The 22,648-nt window shown below is 36.9% G+C and overlaps 1 protein-coding gene across 1 annotated transcript in view; it reads right to left on the bottom strand.

Annotated features, from left to right (window-relative positions):
- The window catches only part of LOC137288074 (protein eva-1-like), a 166,999-nt gene that overhangs the window by 96,999 nt on the left and 47,352 nt on the right, over window positions 1-22,648 (bottom strand). The window contains exon 2 of the mRNA XM_067820448.1: window positions 13,006-13,268. Coding sequence (XP_067676549.1) covers window positions 13,006-13,268 — 263 coding nt within the window. The remainder of the gene's footprint in view (window positions 1-13,005; window positions 13,269-22,648) is intronic.

Below are 22,648 nucleotides of genomic sequence, written 5' to 3' on the forward strand. Positions count from 1 at the left end.
CAAACTTACACTTTAAAAATCATAGTTTTTGTTTGGTCAAGTTTTCTGAGCTGATAAAATGGAGCATTTATTTTGCCATGAAGTTAAGCATAGAACACAAGCAATGTTTTTTGATACCTTGGTACATAGATACATACCACTGATGAAATCAGTTATGACACAGAGGACAGCAACTGCAGGTCAATGTGATGATCACCCAGTGATATCCTAACAATACTGTATTTCATCAAATATACCATCCTACAGATATGACATACCATCCTACTGACCTGACATGCCATCCTACAGATCTGACATACCATATCCTACAGAAGTTAAATACCATCCTGCAGATCTGACATACTGTCCTGCAGACCAAATATACCATCCTACAGAGCTGAAATAACATCCTAACATGTGACATACCATCCTACAAACAAACTTCATCCAGACCTACACTGTAACCAACACAGTTTCCGTTCTTCAAACATTTCACCCAACTCTAATTGAACAGCTATTCCCATCACTTCCTGTTTCTTGGACTACAGTAACGGAGAAGAATGATACGAACATTACTGACAGCCCATTAGTACCTTCAAAGTAAATCAGCCATTGATTGGTTAATCAACACGCAACATTTCCTCTACGTCCATCACAAAGCTACATACAAATCCTGACTTGAACTAATTCCACTGGTCTTTGTAGTGGAGTGGAGTGACTACTGGAGACTAACATCTATTTTGAAGACAGTAGCCTTTATCTGTTATACCAACAAAACCATACTGTTTTTCTACCATATGTTATCCTTTGTGGTTTCTGTAGTGGTTCACACCTGTGATGACAATCCTGCCACAGGACAAGCTCAACATAATCACAATCATAAATATTCAAGGATTTAGTCAATGAAAGACACTAATTCTGGCTGGGAATCCTGGCATATTTTCTGTATTCACTTCAGGCTACTTATCAAACAACTTTATGACCTGCATAGCTCTACTGGTTCAGAATATCCACATGATTCTTTTTGAATTTTTTTACATTGATTTAAAGAGGAGAGAAACAAGTCTTTGTGCAACCTATTTCTGAAGAAATCCCATTATATCTCTGAAGATATATAATTTTGCACCTGAGTAGTTTCTTGGAGCTATGATGACCCCAAGATGATATTGAAGTCAAGAGTTACAAATGACCTTGGATTGATTTGTAAAGTTGTGGATAGGTTGCAATTTGTTGTTAACAGTACTAACATGACTTTAATAGAAACAACAACATACAAATGGAAAAGGAGCCACACTGAATCTAAAAACCTGTAGAAAATATAGACTTGATTCACTGAGGGTCAAGCAAGGGCTTGGTAGGAGGGGAATATATTTAATATGTCTCAAAGTCAGAAATGCACAATTTTCCGTTCCACCAAGCACTTTCTGAGATCATAATGATCTAAACAAAGCAAGTTTAGATATCCTGGTTCAAATTATGAATCTAAAATGGGCTTCATATAAATCAAAACGGAATTATTTATTTCTATCAAACTTATATATATTCAAAGACTATGAGTTAGTATAGGGAAATAATGTTTTAGAGAAATTGACAACCTACTTCCATGTTTCTAGGAGTTATATTGTTGTAACCTTCAGTTCTTCTATATTTTCCAATAATCAGCAAATTTGTTTCCTTCAAAGATACATTTCTTTGTTTTCAGGCTTTTTACATACCGAATGTCGCTGCTTGTTTTACATCCTGTGCAGCAGACTTTCGACAATTACAAAACCTTTTCTTTTGGGCAAGATGACTCAGACAAGCAGTAAGACTGACACTACAGAAGAAGCCAAACAACTCACATTATCACTGTGACAGTATTGTTGACAATGAATCATGTCATTATAAAACATACAGAACGATTCTGCACAAAAACAGGAATGGTGCAGTAAAAAAAGACTCAACAGCAATTTGTGAAGAATTCGCACTAAGGTTTTTCGATAAAGATAGATTTTTAAAGGAAATGTGTAAATTTCTTGGTATAAACACGATTAAGAAAATTACAGTAGATTTTACCAGAACCTCAAGTTTCCAGTAAGGACTCCTGAAATCAGTAAGTGGGGTCATGTGGATCCTTGAATTCATTAACTGGGTTTTCTGAATACTTGAAATCCGTAACTGTGTTTTTTTTTACCCTTGAAATCAGTAACTGAGGGTTCTCTGGACCCTTGAAATCAGTAACTGGCTTTTCTGGACCCATGAATTCATTAACTGGCTTACCTGGACCCTTGAAATCAGTAACTAGATGTTTTCTGGACCGTTAAATTCACTAATTAAGGGTTCTCTGGACCCTTGAAATCAGTATCTGGGGCTTATCTGGACCCTTGAAATCAGTAACTGAGGGTCATGTGGACCCTTAGTTTAGTTCAGCAAGGTATGCCCTTCTTTGAAGTGATACCCCTCATCTCTGACATCTTTTCCTGTTTACTCCCTGACGGCCATATGTCTCTATGGGCTTTATTTCCAAATATTGTTTTAACACAGCCATCCTTCCTGTCAAATGACTTTGTATACTCTATCTATGGCAATAAATTTGGGATGTTTGTGCTTTTTTCTCCCACACATGAACCAAAACAGGATATCCTACACAAACATAAACAGTGAGGCGTGAATGCTACAGTTGATGTGATGCTGATATCAAAAGTTGGGTTTCACTCTAATGTAGAAACAAGCGATAAACACATAATGCCAACAGGTCCAAAATGACTCATATCTCATGTACATTTCAATTTTAAATTCTATTTATTGCTGTTTTGAAATGGATATCACATATCTCTCCTTTAATATTTGCTGTAAGATTTGATTATTTATATGATCAACTGTCTACATTTAGGTTGATTTTTATCAAATCTAATGAAATAATAATAGAAATGTGATTTATCATTTTCCAAAAATACACATTTTAGTGGCAGATAATGTGAAATCTATGTAAATATACAGAGATATGATCCTTACTAACTTGAATTCCACATTTGGGGCAAATTTATTTTCATTTCACGACTTATAGAAAAAGTGAAAAAATCCCGGTCAGTAGGCCGTAATGAATGGATATGAGTCAGTCACGTAAGAAACATCAAATATCAGCCTTCTCCATAGAATAATTACACAATATATTTTTTTATCACCTTATTGTTGAATATTTTTCTGGTCATTTTTGTTAACCATATTTTTTAGAAGCAGAAATGCGTCCTTGTAGATTTGTACATATCGACTGAACTTGCCTTCAAAATACAAAGATCTATATCAAAACCAGATGTTCAGGGTTCATGGAGTTTGGCATTTTTGTTTTTTTAACCATGCAGTGTATTTTCCCCGTTAACAGGTTAACAGCACAAAAGCATTTGAATTTCGTCATGAACCCACAATAATCATTCACAGCACGGTTCATAGAATTTGCCATTTTTGCTTTTTGAAAATCTCATGAAGCATTTTTCTCCTTAAAGACGTTGATAGCATGTGACCTTTTGAACTTTATCATACAATCAAAATCATTGTTTTTGTACTTCACAAAAAGGAAGGATCAATACTGAAGAGGAAGTAATCAATATTTTCAGCTCATATCTTTTCCCTTCAACTAATATTTGACAAAATGACCATTGTTTCTGTTACAAAGAACACTGTTTTGTTAACCTCTGACAAGATAAAATTTCTTTGAAACATTTTCGTGAATTAATAAATTAATGACTAAGCTAGTTTCTTTGTGAGCACGATGCATTTAAAGTCTACGATAACTGAAAAATGAATTATGGCCTCCCAAGGCAATGACCTCTCAAGAGTTGTCTCCCCTGTGAGGCTGCACCTGGTGACCTTCTCCCAGATCAGCAGCTGCAGGCTAACAATGGCAATGTACCTTCAGGGGTCGATAAGTACCCTGATCCTCTATAGGTGCTGCACTTAGGGGATCAGGGATAAGAGGGTCTCTGTGAAGCCCGAGTCATGACGAGCAGGCTGGGACAATAGACTGTGGTTCACATTACTCACGGACTATAGGAACAATTAACATTTGTATTCAAACAGGAACTCTCTTATCGAGACAATCAAACATACCTTTAAAAAATGTTAAGGTATTTTGTAATTATCTTGATAATACACTTCTTAAATTCAGAGGAAACATCATTGCTGTATCTTTTTTTCAAATCTTTGTTATTGTATGGCTTAACTGCTTTCTTTTCATATTTTAATAGCATTGTCTGGGTGATATAATTTGCAATGTTTTGCTTGTATAGAACTGATTATCCATTTATGTGAAAGGTTAAAAATGTCCATAACAAAATTCCTTCTATTTTTTTTAACATCTCCATCATGAAGATACAATAAAGCATGACAGTAGACTTGTCTCCATTCAACAAACAAAGATCAATTTTCAAATTCCACATTCCTATCTCATAATCTTTGAAGAAGGGTTTTAGCACCCTGCCATGACTCAATGCCTTTGCAACAGACTATGGGAAAATAAACATGAAATTTAATTCAGCCTTACAATGAAAAACATACTCATGCCATAAGCATAACTTAAACTGGCCAATGTATATTGCCCAAAATAGCCATTAACCCACAATGAATCCAACATATTTTCAATTTTTTATCCCCCATGTGCAAATAAGAAATGCCTTATGACTTGGGCTGTAAATCACGGGGCACCTGCTTCTTCGAAAGATGTACAAGAAGATTACCCATGTCATCACAATATTCAATATAGCAACCATGTTTGCTTTTTATTGTAATCACGAATTCCAGGTCAAAATATTCCCTGAATTCTGGCTTAGCTGTTGACATAAAAAGCTTCATCAAACAGGCTCCGACAGCAGATATGATATCTTTATGTGTTTGAGTTTCACAGTGTTTTATTTCAACTTTCATGGAAGAAGGCTGAATAGCACTTAAACAGCTGTTAAACAGTTCAGCTTGAACAATTATTTACAAGGCATAACGGAGAGTAAACAGATTGTTGTACATATGCAGTTTACACGTTTTTTAACTTTACATTTCTGTGCTGCTTCGCACAACTATTTACATTGTTGAGTGGGCAAATAGTGTTTGTCAGTTGAGAAGACACACACTTGAAATACCCATAATCATCATTCGTGGGAGTTTTCTATTAGAAAGAAGTAGGCTTGGTGCCAGTCATTGAAATTGAGCCAATATGTTTAATGTCTTTTTCTGAAAATGTTTTTTTTTTTTATATGCTATCAACACGATACAGGAGCCATTTTCATACATGTTATGGCATTGATAATGAAATATTGAAGTAATGAGTTCGAAAATAATTAATTCATGAAACGAAACAGGTGCAGAAACTCCTAAAAGAACAGTTTCCGGTCTATTGCAGGATATTTTGGCAAAACACATATTTTTTTATAGTATGACCCATACCTTGAAACGTTTAATTCTTTTAAAAACATTCATTATTTATTTTTACATAGTATCTGTTCAAATGCCAACCACTACATTAATCATTACAAATGTTATGTATGTATGTATGTATGTATGTATGTATGTATGTATGTATGTATGTATGTATGTATGTATGTATGTATGTATGGGTATGTATGTATGTATGTCTGTCTGTCTGTCTGTAGGTAGGTAGGTAGGTAGGTAGGTAGGTATGCATGCATGCATTCATGCATGATAGGACATACATTCTCATATGTTAGCATGAATTATACATGAATTATATGATTATTTAACAAATGAAAAACATGATGTAACGTTCTCTACTGATAGATTAAACTGCTAAGAAACGATATTTTTCTGAGCTGTATAAATACTGATGAACATATTGCATCCACAACAGAAGAAACTAACAATGGAAGTGTAGGCCTGAGCATCAGTGGACTAAGGGAAATAACTCTTTCATTCCTTGTGAATCAGATTTTATATTCCCAGACAACTTCATTGACATTGCAATGGCGTAACCATGACAAAAACAGTAACAGACCAATTCCAATACAAGATATATGCCACATGATTGATAATGATACGATTTATTATTAGAATGTATTTGTTTATATAGATGTTAAGCAGGACCAAACATAAAGCCCATCTCTTGTTGTATCAATGTTCACCTGTGAGAGCGTGAGACTCAATGCTCAAAACTGGATTTCTATAGTGCTGATTACAGTGTACATATGTACATACCTTTACAAAGCATGGGCTTATCAATAGTGTCAGATTGTTTCAAGGTGTTAACTAGAACCTGTCCCAATACTAAACATGGAAAAGAAGCTTACGAATGAGTGAGTGAATGAATGAATGAGAAAGTGGGCGAGTGCATGTTGGTTTGTAAGTGGGAGGAAGTGATTGAGTGGGTGGGTTATTCAGTTCATGTGTGAGTGAGTGAGTTAACTGGTGGGTGGGTACATGAGTGAGTGAGTTGGTAGGTGAGGCACTGACCACGTGAATGAGTAAATTAATGAGTGGTTGGTTGAGAAGGTGAGTCGGTGAGTGAGTGAGTGAGCCAGTACGTGTGTGTAATATAGTGAGTGAGTGGGTAGGTGAGGCAGTGAGTAAATTAATGGGTTGGAAAGGTGAGTGAGTGAGTGAGTGAGTGAGTGAGTGAGAGAGTGAGCCAGTATGTGTGTGTAATATAGTGAGTGAGTGGGTAGGTGAGGAAGTGAGTGAGTAAATTGAGTGGTTGGTTGAGAAGGTGAGTCTCGGTGTGTGAGTGAGTGAGCCAGTATGTGTGTGTAAAACAGTGAGTGAGTTGGTAGGTGAGGCAGTGAGTGAGTAAATGAATGAGTGGTTGGTTGAGATGGTGTGTGAGTGAGTGGGTCGGTGAGTGAGTGAACAAGCGACTGAGTCGGTAAGTGTGTGTGAGATAGTGAGAGAGTGAGTGGGCACGTGAGACAGTGACCATGTGAGTGTTTTGTTCAGAAGGTGAGTGAGTGAGCATAAATGATACACTATTCCAAACAAAGTAACTACAATGCACTATTAGACCTACAATAAACATAGAGCAGTTTGTGACACCACACCTGCCTGCAGCATGCCTGACACCATGTCTGCCTACAGCATGCCTGACACCATGTCTGCCTACAGCATGCCTGATGCCATGTCTGCCTACAGCATGCCTGACACCATGTCTGCCTACAGCATGCCTGACGCCACGTCTGCCTACAGCATTCCTGACACACATAGACACAAACACCTGCATTAAATGTCAACTGTGTGTACACACAGAAGTCATCAATCAAGTGAATGTGTATCATAGACACATTGGAATAGTAACTCGTGACAAATCAGATTTTTTAATTTCACATAAAATGCAGTGAATGCTGCAAAGATTATCAACTGTCAAAGATAAGAAATAAAAAGGAGATGACTGATTCTTCTTTAGTGTGTGTGCATGCGTGTGCGCCTGCATGCGTGCATTTGAGAGCTCACTGGTCTCTCTGGATTAGACAGCCACCTGGCTTTGCGTTCAAGTACTGACTGTATTTAGCAGGGTAGTACATATACATACTTTAAAACGACAACTGTAACAAATGATTTGAATGACAACTGAAGTTACAGGGGCACTCTGGATGGGAGTGTTGTCTACATGATATATGCACAGACCTGTACCTATATATATTCAGAAACATGAAGTAATTTCAATAGACTTACTTCTTAATTTGGTGCAGGATAAATAATATTCACGAAAGCAATTTTCGTCAGATCCAAGTCAAACTTTGCATATTTGTGAGGAATCATCGTACCTACAATCACATAATTTGTTTTGCTTTCCGTTGACTATTTATCGCATGGAAACATGTTGATCGACATATGCACATTGCTGAAACCCCATTTAACATGGTTTCCTATGGGATTGTGCATTGTGGAACCATATGTAAGTTGATAAATCTGGCCCTGATTTCTGAAAACAAACTTAAGTCTGTGATTTTACTCAAATATGAGAAAATGCATTTCTCGGAATGAACTGAAATCAGCACAAAACTCAAACTATAGGAAACAATTTGAGTTTTGTGAATGGATTACTTAATTTGTTTGGGTTTTATATGTCAAAAATGTAGTTGAGCTAAAAATGTAGCTGTTTCAAATTGTGAAACTCAGTTTGAGATTTGAGTAAAAACTTAAGTTTGTTTCGAGAAATCGAGGCCTGATGTCATAAGTTAAATAGTGGTCAGAAAACTGAAATTATGTGTGCAGATCAGAGATGATTTCACATTTGCCTGTCAAAGTTTACGTAGATCCATCATAAACTCACTTCATGAAAATGATTTATGCCAAACTGAAATAACATGCAAGTCTGTGGAAATTAAATCAAGGGTCCAAATATAACTGGCACAGGTCTGTAGATCAATATCTGGTCCTGCTTCTCTCCTCCGTGTAGGAAGCCAGTACGGTGAATATTGTCTGCAGGTGTCTCTGACTAATGAATGTGATTATATGCTTGAGGCGTGTTTGTACAGATGACAAGCAGCTCCACCTGTTGTCCTAAAGACATGATCCTTCAGGAGTCCAGATATATGTTCAGATGATGCTGATATATGTCGTAATTAAGGACTACATGAGTTAACACACAAACAGCTTTAAGCAATACGAGACAAGTCTTATGGAAGAGGCACTCAACCAGAAGAAGAAACAAGAACTAGCCCATATACGATGTGAGAATGAAATAAAGAAACCGTTATCCATAAGATTTGTCTTGTATTACTACACCAACTTCCAAATGCTTCTGAAATATTGCTTTGGCAACATCAGTATATGTTCAGTAGTACTGTGATACCCACATGGGAAAAACAGTCTTCAGCATGTAGGTGTTGCAACAGCAGGGGGTACTCAAAAAGAGGTTCACATGTACTTGTGACAGTAATAAAACCTGGATCCTCAGCATGAAGAGCTACACCTCAACCTCTCAGCCAATGTTATCTGAATTTAAAAACACTGAAACCAGGTAGTGCAGAATCTAAATGGTTTAGTCCACAGATCAACGGTTCTGCCTTCCACTGAAATCGATCTCAAGTATTGTTTTTATAGAATTAATGTTTAATTATCAACTAGAGCTACCCATCATTTATTCTGCTACATATCATTTGTAAGTTAATTTTCCTACTAATATTGATTTACTGCCTTCAAGACCATTACAAAGCACCCAATATACATTTTCTGAAATAATTATTTCAAAATGGAGGAGAGTGCTGTTATTATTAGAGTTCATGTTGCAGGAAACAGCCAGTCCTCCCAAGTCGAGTTATGATATTAATGATGAGAATACAGTTTTTTAAAACTTCTTATACATCTGCTGAATCTTAAATTTGAGAATTCAAAAAGCAAGAAAAATATAATCTCTGGCATTGTTTAATTATTTACTAGTCACAATATCTTCAAAAATGGATCAATAACCATGTTCAGGATTCCACTGTCTGTGATGTCAGCCTCTCAGAACATGAAAACAGATATGCACATAACGCTTAGTGGGAAACAAAAACACAGGAGTGAGTGAGTGCATGGCTGAGTGAGGGAGTGAGTGAGTGGATGGTTGAGTTGGTGAGTGAGTGGGTGGATGGTTGAGTGGGTGAGTGAGTGCATGGATGGTTGAGTGGGTGAGAGAGTGAGTGGATGGTTGAGTGGGTGAGTGTCAACCTACCCACAACCTTCCAAAATTATTAAAGACAGTGAGTGAGTGAGTGAGTGCATGAGTGAGTTTAAGTGAGTTTCTTTGATTGTTTGCTGTTTACTGTCAAACTCAACAATATTCTACCTATATGGCAGTCTGTAAATAATCAAATCTGGACCAGATAATCCAGTGATCTGAAGAATGAGTGAAACTAATGAATAAATGTGTGAGTGACAGATACAAAGTTTCAAAAAGGAATTTATTGCAATTTCTGTCTGTTATTAATGCAAATGCCAGCAAAAATTTAAAACTATAAATTCAAACACACAATTTACAAGCTACCCGCAACCTTCCAAAATTATTAAACACAAAGAATGGCATCTTTGTAAACAGGAAATTCAAATATAACAAACAGGGAAACTTGAGATGCATTTCCTTCATAAAAAAACATTTGATCATTTGTTGGTGTTTAAAAATCACTCATAGAATCCTTGACCTTCTAGGGTCATGACCACCCATGAAATCACCCTGGATCTCACACAGCCCCCATTAGTGTGATGTGGAGGTGTGAGAATATACAGAAAAACCTACTTCAGCCCTGCTATCATCTTCACTTGTCAATCTCAAGCCACCAATTGCATAAACACTAACATCCTAGCCTCCATTAGGGGAGAAAAACGATCCAAACATAGAAATCAAGTCATAATTTACCGATAAGACAAATTATGTTCTAACATCTCAACTCTGGTTTACATAAACGAAGGATTAGATGAATACCTGTGTAGAAATTTTGTCAATGCTATGCAAAACCACCCGAGGAGACCATGAATACTTTCATTGTGAACTTCAAAGGGCATAACAGGCCTACTTGGGAGTCCCTTTAATGCTTCGTCTTTGCAGGGGAGGGAACACGGTGAGCTGGACCTCACAAAAGGATATTATTTGTCAATATTCAGTTTACGTTATGAGGTAGACCTTTGCAACAACCACAAACCCAGCTTGCACCGCATGACCAAAGTCAATATAAATGTCCATAAATCCATTCACTATGAAGAGATAATCTAGGTTTAATCCAACAATAAAACTTGACTCTACAAAGGGAATACTAACTGTTTCTCAAAGGGGACTTTAGGATGGAAATGTGTCTTGCACAACTCTCTAACCTCACAATTTTTGGCTATCTTGTCCATCACTCATGCGGCGATCAGGGAGTATTGTGTACCCTTGAGTCATTAAACTACCTGCACTGAGTGAAATGTCTGCCTCTGCTGGATGTCTGAAAGCTAAAGTATTAATAATGCACTGGAGGAGGCGCTTATTTATTACAGGTCACTCATGAATTGGTCTCCAGTAACCCCTGCTTGCCGTAACAGGCGACAAATGGGATCGGGTGGTCAGACTCGCTGCTTCATTGACACGTTATTGTATCTCAACTGCATACATTCATGCTCATGCTGTTGATCACTGGATTGTCTGGTCCAGGCTTGATTATTTACTGACCACATAGCTGGAATAATACAGAGTGTGGAGTAAAACTAAACTCAGTGACTCACGTATTACTACTGGTCCCAGACAAATGGCTGTACAACCAAATTAGGGTTCTCGTATAACAACAGCTTGACCATGCTTGACCTGGGTACCCATAAAAACTAATATCAGATAACATCTGACCTGGGTGCCCATCCAACTATGTCCTGATCACATTTGAATATACCAGAGGATCCCTCACAGAAATGCCCAATGGATCTACTAGACTCGATATATAACCAATATCACCAATAATACCCGCGGCGTTGGGGTAGCCTAGTGGTTAAAGCGTTCGCTTGTCACGCCAAAGACCCGCGTTCGATTCCCCGCCGTGATATTGCTGGAATATTGCTAAAAGCGGCGTAAAACTAAACTCACTCACTCACTCACTAATAATACCCCCTACTAAATAAACTGTCACTTTACAGATATCATATAAAAGCAATTTCCTACACATAATCCATCACTGTATGTGAAGAGTTATCTCCCCATAATGACCACTTCACCTACAAAACTTCATACGATACATACAGAAGCCCAATACAACTGTTAACCAGGTCTCCAGAAGTCCTCATTATTGCTAGTGCTATACCAGAAATATATACTATATCACCCCATCACAGTCTTTGGCCACACCCATGCCCATACCTCACCATTCAGAAGTGACACTGCCCCTTTAAAACAACCTCTCTTTTTACTGACTTCAAAAAGCCCTACTTCAAAGAACTCTAAACAAGGATATTTAGTGCATAACAAATAGATAACCTAATTCCTATAGAAATCTCAAAGGTTTAAATTACTCGATCGAGGATCAAGTCAGAATGATACTGCTCTCGGGTATATCCTGGGAGAAAAACACTTCATTAACATTCCTTGGCTAATCTTTTCGTGGGGTCAAACTAGATTTCACACCTATGTCCAACAGTCTCTGATAAGTCATGAAAATAAACACTGGTATCTGGACTCCCCCTACGTACAATAGGACGAAGCAGCATGAGTGTTCAATGCTGTGGCCTGCTGTACGGAGGCGGGAGTTCTCATGAGGTCTCAGTAGCCATGTAACGCTGTATAACCCAATGAGTTGTTGGTCAAGGCTGATGTGAATCGATACAATGTAATAACAACATGGCAAAGCTGGTCAAGAGGGCTCTGTGGCTGGTAACTGGATTTAATTAGGAACTGGTTCTGAGTTGTGTTAATTGAATGACAAACAACATTTTTTCTAGAGGAAGGACTTTTCACTGCTTCCTGATTTGCTAGGTGAATTAAGTCACACAATGTTGAGGATCCATATAGTAGTGAAATATTGTGTAGCACTCTGGGTGTTGTGTGTGTGTGCCATATATTGGGACCTACTTTCATTATTAGGAAAACAAAACTGAATGAGTGAGTAAGTTGGGTTTAATACCCTTTACAAGAAGATCATCATGTTGTCGGTTGGTTGGCTGGTTGGTTAAGGTAGCGCCCTGCAATATTTCAGCTATATGGTAGTACTCTGTAAATAATTGAGTCGGGACCAGACAATCCAGTGATCAACACAATGAGCATCAATCTATCATATCCTGACTCAAATATTTACAGGCTACTAATTGTAATTGGGACATGATGGAATGTGTCAACCAAGTAGCGATACCATGTATCACATCTTAAGCAGGCTTTGCTTCCTAAAGACCAATTCTGATTCTGATGAATTCACCTTGTAGAAGGAACATCTAAGTAACATTCCCCATTTAGGATAAATCCACGTTGAAGGCTTTCATGATGACAAACCCAGAAACAATTACAATAAACCTAGAACTGGAACCGAAAAACATTTATTTCTGTCATATCAAAAGAAAATAATAGATTGTAGTTAACTGTCCTTTATGATGTCTCCATGCAAAGAAAGTACCGTCACTGACCTGTAGAGACGTGGTGGCTTGGCAGTTGGTATCTTCATGCTGTCCATACGTCAGTGCTCGGTAGTTCCTGTAGCTCCGGTATGTGTTGCCATACACACCATTTTGTAGTGATGAGCTTGCTGGACACATCTCTTTGCTTGGGACCTGGCGGCCATACTGGGCAAACTGTATACTGATGATAGTTTTCTGTGGACACTTGACTGTCATCGACTCACCATCACATGCGTGTTGGTGGAAAGTGTCCAGTGTGCTTGACAAAGAACCTAAAAGAACATGGAAATATGTTACTCTCGAAAATTTTTTTAAAATTTCAGAACTTTCGCTACATACCCTTCCTTGATTAATAAGAAGGAAGATCAGCTGATATATACAATTTTTGAATTTTGAAACCAAAATGTTGCTATCCTTGCTATAAAGAAGTTCCATATGCAAAGAACCATCTTCTTTGTTCCTCAGACCAAATTTGCAATGCCACTTGATGAAGCCCTCATAGCCCTGTTGTGTATGTTAAACGATGCTGGAAATTAGTTCAACTATTAAATATGCTCAGCTGACATTCACAAATTAGGATGGCCAACTTCACATCATCCCAACAATTACAAATCAAAACAGTTTGTCTTGATATTATACCAACAACCAGAAATCAGGATAGTCAATCCTGACATCATTATTAACACCAACAATCAGAAATCAAGATAGTCAATCTTGACATCATACAATCAGAAATCAATATAGTCAATCTTGAGATCACACCAACAATCAGAAATCAGGATAGTCAATCTTGACAGCATACAAATATGTACTCAGAAATCAGGTAGGCCAACTTGATATCATACCAAAATTCAGAAATCAGGACAGCAAATGTGTCCCTCTAGATGTTGATGCGTCCAGAATTCTCTATTCACTTTAATATCTACAAAGTGTTCAACAACAGTCGTCAGTGTCAGTCAAACTCTAGTAACCCAGACGGAGTCTCATCATCATACCACAGCCAGATAAATTTCTCAAAGAGTAACATACAGAGAGCACTGCCCTGCTGTAAGATTTAACACAAAAACAACAATGTACATCAATATGAAATGAAGGTATGGAAGGTTGAAGAGACTCATAAGAGGTCGCAATTCAGGGACAAAGCTACTCTAACAGAAATGGAGAACACTGAGCTGATGGTGAACATTGAGCTGATGATGAACACGTTGCCTTGCTTGTATCTTAAACCTGTCTGAAACAGCTGTGTAACTGTCCCCATCAGGACATAAGGAGTGAAATACAACCTATATTTACTCTATACCAACAGCAAAACACTTGTGATTTAGAAATAGCCTAGCTTGTCATTACACAATTATAACTGCTAGTTCTAATGGGAAACATATAGATTGTCAGGCACAATTGATCTCTGGTGGCATTGTAACAATATTAAATGTGCACTGATCAATGCAAGAAAGATAATATGTACTATGGTGATGAAACAGGTCCATTGTGGTTATGGTAGATGATGTGTCATTTTAACTGTCTGATTGGCATTCTAGTTGTTGATGAAGAATAAGGAAGGTGAGATACTTCATGGATAATAACTTCTTTATCATAATATGATGTTATGTTTCTGCATTGGTTCTTATACCATTAGTCTGTCATACAGACCCTGAAGCAAGCATATCAAGGAAAGCCCATCCAAGTCTAGAAATGTGGCAAGTCTATATTCCCTTAGCTTCAGCTGAAAATGAAGAAAGTCTCAGGACTCCAATTCTTTATATTTTGTTTTACTATGAACTCTTTTTTGGTAAAATATGTTCATTTCAGAAACTAGTTGTTAGTCTAGTATACCACTGACTAGCAAAAGGTAAGAAACTTTAAGGATGACAACATCTTTATCACATTATGAGGTGACATTTCCATATACTGTAGGTTCTCATACTGTTAATAAGCAAAAGGTGAGATACTTTTGGGATGACAACATCTTTATCACATTATGAGGTGAAATTTCAGCATACGGTAGGTTCTCATACTGTTAATAAGCAAAAGGTGAGATACTTTCGGGATGACAACATCTTTATCACATTATGAGGTGACATTTCAGCATACGGTAGGTTCTTATACTGTTGAAAAACAAAAGGTGAGACACTTTCGGGATGACAACATCTTTATCACATTATGAGGTGACATTTCAGCATACGGTAGGTTCTCATAATCTTGATAAACAAAAGGTGAGATACTTTCGGTATGACAGCATCTTTATCACATTATGAGGTGACATTTCAGCATACGGTAGGTTCTTATACTGTTGAGAAACAAAAGGTGAGATACTTTCGGGATGACAACATCTTTATCACATTATGAGGTGACATTTCAGCATACGGCAGGTTCTTATACTGTTGAGAAACAAAAGGTGAGATACTTTTGGGATGACAACATCTTTATCACATTATGAGGTGACATTTCAGCATACGGCAGGTTCTCATACTGTTAATAAGCAAAAGGTGAGATACTTTCCGGATGACAACATCTTTATCACATTATGAGGTGACAGTTCAGCATACGGTAGGTTCTTATACTGTTGATAAACAAAAGGTGAGATACTTTCCGGATGACAACATCTTTATCACATTATGAGGTGACATTTCAGCACACGGTAGGTTCTCATAATCTTGATAAACAAAAGGTGAGATACTTTCGGGATGACAACATCTTTATCACATTATGAGGTGACATTTCAGCATACGGTAGGTTCTCATAATCTTGATAAACAAAAGGTGAGATACTTTCGGGATGACAACATCTTTATCACATTATGAGGTGACATTTCAGCATACGGTAGGTTCTTATACTGTTGAGAAACAAAAGGTGAGACACTTTCGGGATGACAACATCTTTATCACATTATGAGGTGACATTTCAGCATACGGTAGGTTCTCATAATCTTGATAAACAAAAGGTGAGATACTTTCGGCATGACAACATCTTTATCACATTATGAGGTGACATTTCCATATACTGTAGGTTCTCATACTGTTAATAAGCAAAAGGTGAGATACTTTCGGGATGACAACATCTTTATCACATTATGAGGTGACATTTCCATATACTGTAGGTTCTCATACTGTTAATAAGGAAAAGGTGAGATACTTTCGGGATGACAACATCTTTATCACATAATGAAGTGACATTTTAGCATACGGTAGGTTCTCATAATCTTGATAAACAAAAGGTGAGATACTTTCGGCATGACAACATCTTTATCACATTATGAGGTGACATTTCCATATACTGTAGGTTCTCATACTGTTAATAAGCAAAAGGTGAGATACTTTCGGGATGACAACATCTTTATCACATTATGAGGTGACATTTCCATATACTGTAGGTTCTCATACTGTTAATAAGCAAAAGGTGAGATACTTTCGGGATGACAACATCTTTATCACATTATGAAGTGACATTTCAGCATACGGTAGGTTTTCATAATCTTGATGAACAAAAGGTGAGATACTTTCGGCATGACAACATCTTTATCACATTATGAGGTGACATTTCCATATACTGTAGGTTCTCATACTGTTAATAAGGAAAAGGTGAGATACTTTCCGGATGACAACATCTTTATCACATTATGAGGTGACATTTCCATATACTGTAGGTTCTCATACTGTTAATAAGCAAAAGGTGAGATACTTTCGGCATGACAACATCTTTATCACATTATGAAGTGACATTTCAGCATACGGTAGGTTCTTGTACTGTTAATAAGCAAAAGGTGAGATACTTTTGGGATGACAACATCTTTATCACATTATGAGGTGACATTTCAGCATACGGTAGGTTCTCATACTGTTAATAAGCAAAAGGTGAGATACTTTCGGGATGACAACATCTTTATCACATTATGAAGTGACATTTCAGCATACGGTAGGTTCTTATACTGTTGAGAAACAAAAGGTGAGATACTTTCCGGATGACAACATCTTTATCACATTATGAGGTGACATTTCAACATACGGTAGGTTCTTATACTGTTGATAAACAAAAGGTGAGATACTTTCCGGATGACAACATCTTTATCACATTATGAAGTGACATTTCAGCATACGGTAGGTTCTTATACTGTTGATAAACAAAAGGTGAGATACTTTCCGGATGACAACATCTTTATCACATTATGAGGTGACATTTCAACATACGGTAGGTTCTCATACTGTTAATAAGCAAAAGGTGAGATACTTTCCGGATGACAACATCTTTATCACATTATGAGGTGACATTTCAGCATACGGTAGGTTCTTATACTGTTGATAAACAAAAGGTGAGATACTTTCCGGATGACAACATCTTTATCACATTATGAGGTGACATTTCAGCATACGGTAGGTTCTTATACTGTTAATAAGCAAAAGGTGAGATACTTTCCGGATGACAACATCTTTATCACATTATGAGGTGACATTTCAGCATACGGTAGGTTCTCATACTGTTAATAAGCAAAAGGTGAGATACTTTCGGGATGACAACATCTTTATCACATTATGAGGTGACATTTCAGCATACGGTAGGTTCTTATACTGTTGAGAAACAAAAGGTGAGATACTTTCGGGATGACAACATCTTTATCACATTATGAGGTGACATTTCAGCATACGGTAGGTTCTTATACTGTTAATAAGCAAAAGGTGAGATACTTTCCGGATGACAACATCTTTATCACATTATGAGGTGACATTTCAGCATACGGTAGGTTCTCATACTGTTAATAAGCAAAAGGTGAGATACTTTCGGGATGACAACATCTTTATCACATTATGAGGTGACATTTCAGCATACGGTAGGTTCTTATACTGTTGAGAAACAAAAGTTGAGATACTTTCCGGATGATAACATCTTTATCACATTATGAGGTGACATTTCAGCATACGGTAGGTTCTCATACTGTTAATAAGCAAAAGGTGAGATACTTTCGGGATGACAACATCTTTATCACATTATGAGGTGACATTTCAGCATACGGTAGGTTCTTATACTGTTAATAAGCAAAAGGTGAGATACTTTTGGGATGACAACATCTTTATCACATTATGAGGTGACATTTCAGCATACGGTAGGTTCTTATACTGTTAATAAGCAAAAGGTGAGATACTTTCGGGATGACAACATCTTTATCACATTATGAGGTGACATTTCAGCATACGGTAGGTTCTTATACTGTTGATAAACAAAAGGTGAGATACTTTCGGGATGACAACATCTTTATCACATTATGAGGTGACATTTCAGCATACGGTAGGTTCTTATACTGTTGATAAACAAAAGGTGAGATACTTTCGGGATGACAACATCTTTATCACATTATGAGGTGACATTTCAGCATACGGTAGGTTCTTATACTGTTGATAAACAAAAGGTGAGATACTTTCGGGATGACAACATCTTTATCACATTATGAGGTGACATTTCAGCATACGGTAGGTTCTCATAATCTTGATAAACAAAAGGTGAGATACTTTCGGGATGACAACATCTTTATCACATTATGAGGTGACATTTCAGCATACGGTAGGTTCTTATACTGTTAATAAACAAAAGATGAGATACTTTCGGGATGACAACATCTTTATCACATTATGAGGTGACATTTCAGCATACGGTAGGTTCTTATACTGTTAATAAACAAAAGATGAGATACTTTCGGGATGACAACATCTTTATCACATTATGAGGTGACATTTCAGCATACGGTAGGTTCTTATACTGTTAATAAACAAAAGATGAGATACTTTCGGGATGACAACATCTTTATCACATTATGAGGTGACATTTCAACATACGGTAGGTTCTTATACTGTTGATAAACAAATGGTGAGATACTTTTGGGATGACAACATCTTTATCACATTATGAGGTGACATTTCAGCACACGGTAGGTTCTCATAATCTTGATAAACAAAAGGTGAGATACTTTCGGGATGACAACATCTTTATCACATTATGAGGTGACATTTCAGCATACGGTAGGTTCTCATAATCTTGATAAACAAAAGGTGAGATACTTTCGGGATGACAACATCTTTATCACATTATGAGGTGACATTTCCATATACGGTAGGTTCTCATACTGTTAATAAGCAAAAGGTGAGATACTTTCGGGATGACAACATCTTTATCACATTATGAGGTGACATTTCAACATACGGTAGGTTCTCATACTGTTAATAAACAAAAGGTGAGATACTTTCAGGATGACAACATCTTTATCACATTATGAGGTGACATTTCAACATACGGTAGGTTCTTATACTGTTAATAAACAAAAGGTGAGATACTTTCGGGATGACAACGTCTTTATCACATTATGAGGTGACATTTCAGCATACGGTAGGTTCTCATACTGTTAATAAACAAAAGATGAGATACTTTCGGGATGACAACATCTTTATCACATTATGAGGTGACATTTCCATATACTGTAGGTTCTTATACTGTTAATAAGCAAAAGGTGAGATACTTTCGGGATGACAACATCTTTATCACATTATGAAGTGACATTTCAGCATACGGTAGGTTCTCATACTGTTAATAAACAAAAGATGAGATACTTTCGGGATGACAACATCTTTATCACATTATGAGGTGACATTTCAACATACGGTAGGTTCTTATACTGTTAATAAACAAAAGATGAGATACTTTCGGGATGACAACATCTTTATCACATTATGAGGTGACATTTCAACATACGGTAGGTTCTCATACTGTTAATAAGCAAAAGGTGAGATACTTTTGGGATGACAACATCTTTATCACATTATGAGGTGAAATTTCAGCATACGGTAGGTTCTCATAATCTTGATAAACAAAAGGTGAGATACTTTCGGCATGACAACATCTTTATCACATTATGAGGTGACATTTCAGCATACTGTAGGTTCTCATACTGTTAATAAGCAAAAGGTGAGATACTTTCGGGATGACAACATCTTTATCACATTATGAGGTGACATTTCCATATACTGTAGGTTCTTATACTGTTAATAAGCAAAAGGTGAGATACTTTCGGGATGACAACATCTTTATCACATTATGAAGTGACATTTCAGCATACGGTAGGTTCTCATACTGTTAATAAACAAAAGATGAGATACTTTCGGGATGACAACATCTTTATCACATTATGAGGTGACATTTCAACATACGGTAGGTTCTTATACTGTTAATAAACAAAAGATGAGATACTTTCGGGATGACAACATCTTTATCACATTATGAGGTGACATTTCAACATACGGTAGGTTCTCATACTGTTAATAAGCAAAAGGTGAGATACTTTTGGGATGACAACATCTTTATCACATTATGAGGTGAAATTTCAGCATACGGTAGGTTCTCATAATCTTGATAAACAAAAGGTGAGATACTTTCGGCATGACAACATCTTTATCACATTATGAGGTGACATTTCAGCATACTGTAGGTTCTCATACTGTTAATAAGCAAAAGGTGAGATACTTTCGGGATGACAACATCTTTATCACATTATGAGGTGACATTTCAGCATACGGTAGGTTCTTATACTGTTGAGAAACAAAAGGTGAGATACTTTCCGGATGACAACATCTTTATCACATTATGAGGTGACATTTCAACATACGGTAGGTTCTCATACTGTTAGTAAGCAAAAGGTGAGATACTTTCGGGATGACAACATCTTTATCACATTATGAGGTGACATTTCAGCATACGGTAGGTTCTCATACTGTTCGTAAGCAAAAGATGAGATACTTTCGGGATGACAACATCTTTATCACATTATGAGGTGACATTTCAGCATACGGTAGGTTCTCATACTGTTAGTAAGCAAAAGGTGAGATACTTTCGGGATGACAACATCTTTATCACATTATGAGGTGACATTTCAACATACGGTAGGTTCTCATACTGTTAATAAGCAAAAGGTGAGATACTTTTGGGATGACAACATCTTTATCACATTATGAGGTGAAATTTCAGCATATGGTAGGTTCTCATAATCTTGATAAACAAAAGGTGAGATACTTTCGGCATGACAACATCTTTATCACATTATGAGGTGACATTTCAGCATACTGTAGGTTCTCATACTGCTAATAAGCAAAAGGTGAGATACTTTCGGGATGACAACATCTTTATCACATTATGAGGTGACATTTCAGCATACGGTAGGTTCTTATACTGTTGAGAAACAAAAGGTGAGATACTTTCCGGATGACAACATCTTTATCACATTATGAGGTGACATTTCAACATACGGTAGGTTCTCATACTGTTAGTAAGCAAAAGGTGAGATACTTTCGGGATGACAACATCTTTATCACATTATGAGGTGACATTTCAGCATACGGTAGGTTCTCATACTGTTAGTAAGCAAAAGATGAGATACTTTCGGGATGACAACATCTTTATCACATTATGAAGTGACATTTCAGCATACGGTAGGTTCTCATACTGTTAATAAACAAAAGATGAGATACTTTCGGGATGACAACATCTTTATCACATTATGAGGTGACATTTCAACATACGGTAGGTTCTTATACTGTTAATAAACAAAAGATGAGATACTTTCGGGATGACAACATCTTTATCACATTATGAGGTGACATTTCAACATACGGTAGGTTCTCATACTGTTAATAAGCAAAAGGTGAGATACTTTTGGGATGACAACATCTTTATCACATTATGAGGTGAAATTTCAGCATACGGTAGGTTCTCATAATCTTGATAAACAAAAGGTGAGATACTTTCGGCATGACAACATCTTTATCACATTATGAGGTGACATTTCAGCATACGGTAGGTTCTTATACTGTTGAGAAACAAAAGGTGAGATACTTTCCGGATGACAACATCTTTATCACATTATGAGGTGACATTTCAGCATACGGTAGGTTCTTATACTGTTGATAAACAAAAGGTGAGATACTTTCGGGATGACAACATCTTTATCACATTATGAGGTGACATTTCAGCATACGGTAGGTTCTCATACTGTTAATAAGCAAAAGATGAGATACTTTCGGGATGACAACATCTTTATCACATTATGAGGTGACATTTCAGCATACGGTAGGTTCTCATACTGTTAATAAGCAAAAGGTGAGATACTTTCGGGATGACAACATCTTTATCACATTATGAGGTGACATTTCAGCATACGGTAGGTTCTCATACTGTTAGTAAGCAAAAGGTGAGATACTTCATGGGCAACATCTTTATCACATTATGATGTGGCAAATAGGTATAGGTTCCTATACCAATGATAAGCAAAGGTGAGATATTTTATGGATGATAACATTTTTATCATACGTGTGACGATTCGGTAAAGGTTTTATACCACTGGTATGCCAGAATGCTCGACAACATTATAAGAACCTATGGTGAAACTTGAGGATAACACATATGCTTTTCTCATACTCCAATTTACAAAATACATAACAAAAGTGTCGCAAAATTACATACACAGTCATGCATCACTAATGCATGTTTAGTATACTACCCTTTCAAACAAGACAATGCACAATGAACTGCTGCACTAGCTTTAGTTAGGAAATATCTATGTCAAACTAATAGGTGCAGAAGGCTACAACCTTTGTCACTTGTCTTACAGTGGAAACCGTTT

The sequence above is a fragment of the Haliotis asinina genome, chromosome 6 (assembly GCF_037392515.1).
Source record: "Haliotis asinina isolate JCU_RB_2024 chromosome 6, JCU_Hal_asi_v2, whole genome shotgun sequence".
Classification (NCBI taxonomy): Eukaryota; Metazoa; Mollusca; class Gastropoda; order Lepetellida; family Haliotidae; genus Haliotis; species Haliotis asinina.